The following is a 783-nucleotide window of genomic DNA, read 5'->3' as shown; positions in this document are numbered from 1 at the left end:
GGTTGCCAGTGTCAAGAGCCATATGGCATCGCAGTAGAGCAATACACAAGAACATGGTGTAGAAGATAAAGATTGAAAGGTATTAGTGAATAGAAGTGATTCACATTAGTGTTGAAGACCAATTTAATCAGTTACTGACATCCAGTCCATCCCACTCTCCCGGTCTGGTTCAGTAATCTTGATACCTATTTCATCCAGTTTCTCTTTTACACCGCTAAGCGGATAGTGTAAATCTACTTCATCAATATCTATTTTCATGGATGGATGTGGGAAAACTTCTTCAATTCTTCCATCAATACTCAATATGTCATTTCCATCCAACCTCAGATGTTTCATGTTTGGCATGGCGTTGCAATTGCGCGTCTCAGCATCAAAGTAGCTTTGAAGACTAACCTCTACAATTTTATTATCATCCAAGTAGAGGCGTTCAAGACCTTTGAGGTTATATAAGCATGGCATCTCTATCAATCCAACACTAGTCAAATACAACTCTTTTATCTTGCTGAGATCAGGATTGTTGAGTGCAGCAATATCGATTGCCGTTATTTCTGATATGCATAATTCCTCAGTTCCACAGTGGTCAATGAGGAACTTCCATGCCTTGGTTGGAATATGATCAAATTCGAAGCCAGATACCGCGATTTCCCTGAATGTGGATAGATTGCTGTCCCATAAGTATGCTTTGAGTTCTTCAATCAAATTTTCCGTGGGACTGCCATCTTCATTTAAAAGCCCATCTTCTATTGGACTACAAATGTAATACAGTTTCATTGCCACAACTTC

The 783-nt window shown here is 39.3% G+C and overlaps 1 protein-coding gene across 1 annotated transcript; it reads right to left on the bottom strand.

The window, feature by feature from the left end:
- Window positions 1-123: 123 nt before the first annotated feature.
- On the bottom strand, window positions 124-783 carry VICG_02192 (uncharacterized protein; the record flags this gene model as incomplete). Its single annotated transcript, XM_007605575.1, has 1 exon — window positions 124-783. A coding segment is annotated over one exon (660 nt), but the record flags the coding sequence as incomplete, so codon positions are not given.

The sequence above is a fragment of the Vittaforma corneae genome, assembly GCF_000231115.1.
Source record: "Vittaforma corneae ATCC 50505 unplaced genomic scaffold supercont1.123, whole genome shotgun sequence".
In the NCBI taxonomy this organism is placed as follows: domain Eukaryota; kingdom Fungi; phylum Microsporidia; family Nosematidae; genus Vittaforma; species Vittaforma corneae.
Note: the sequence above shows the minus strand (reverse complement) of the source record. Positions and strands in the feature narration are given on the sequence as shown.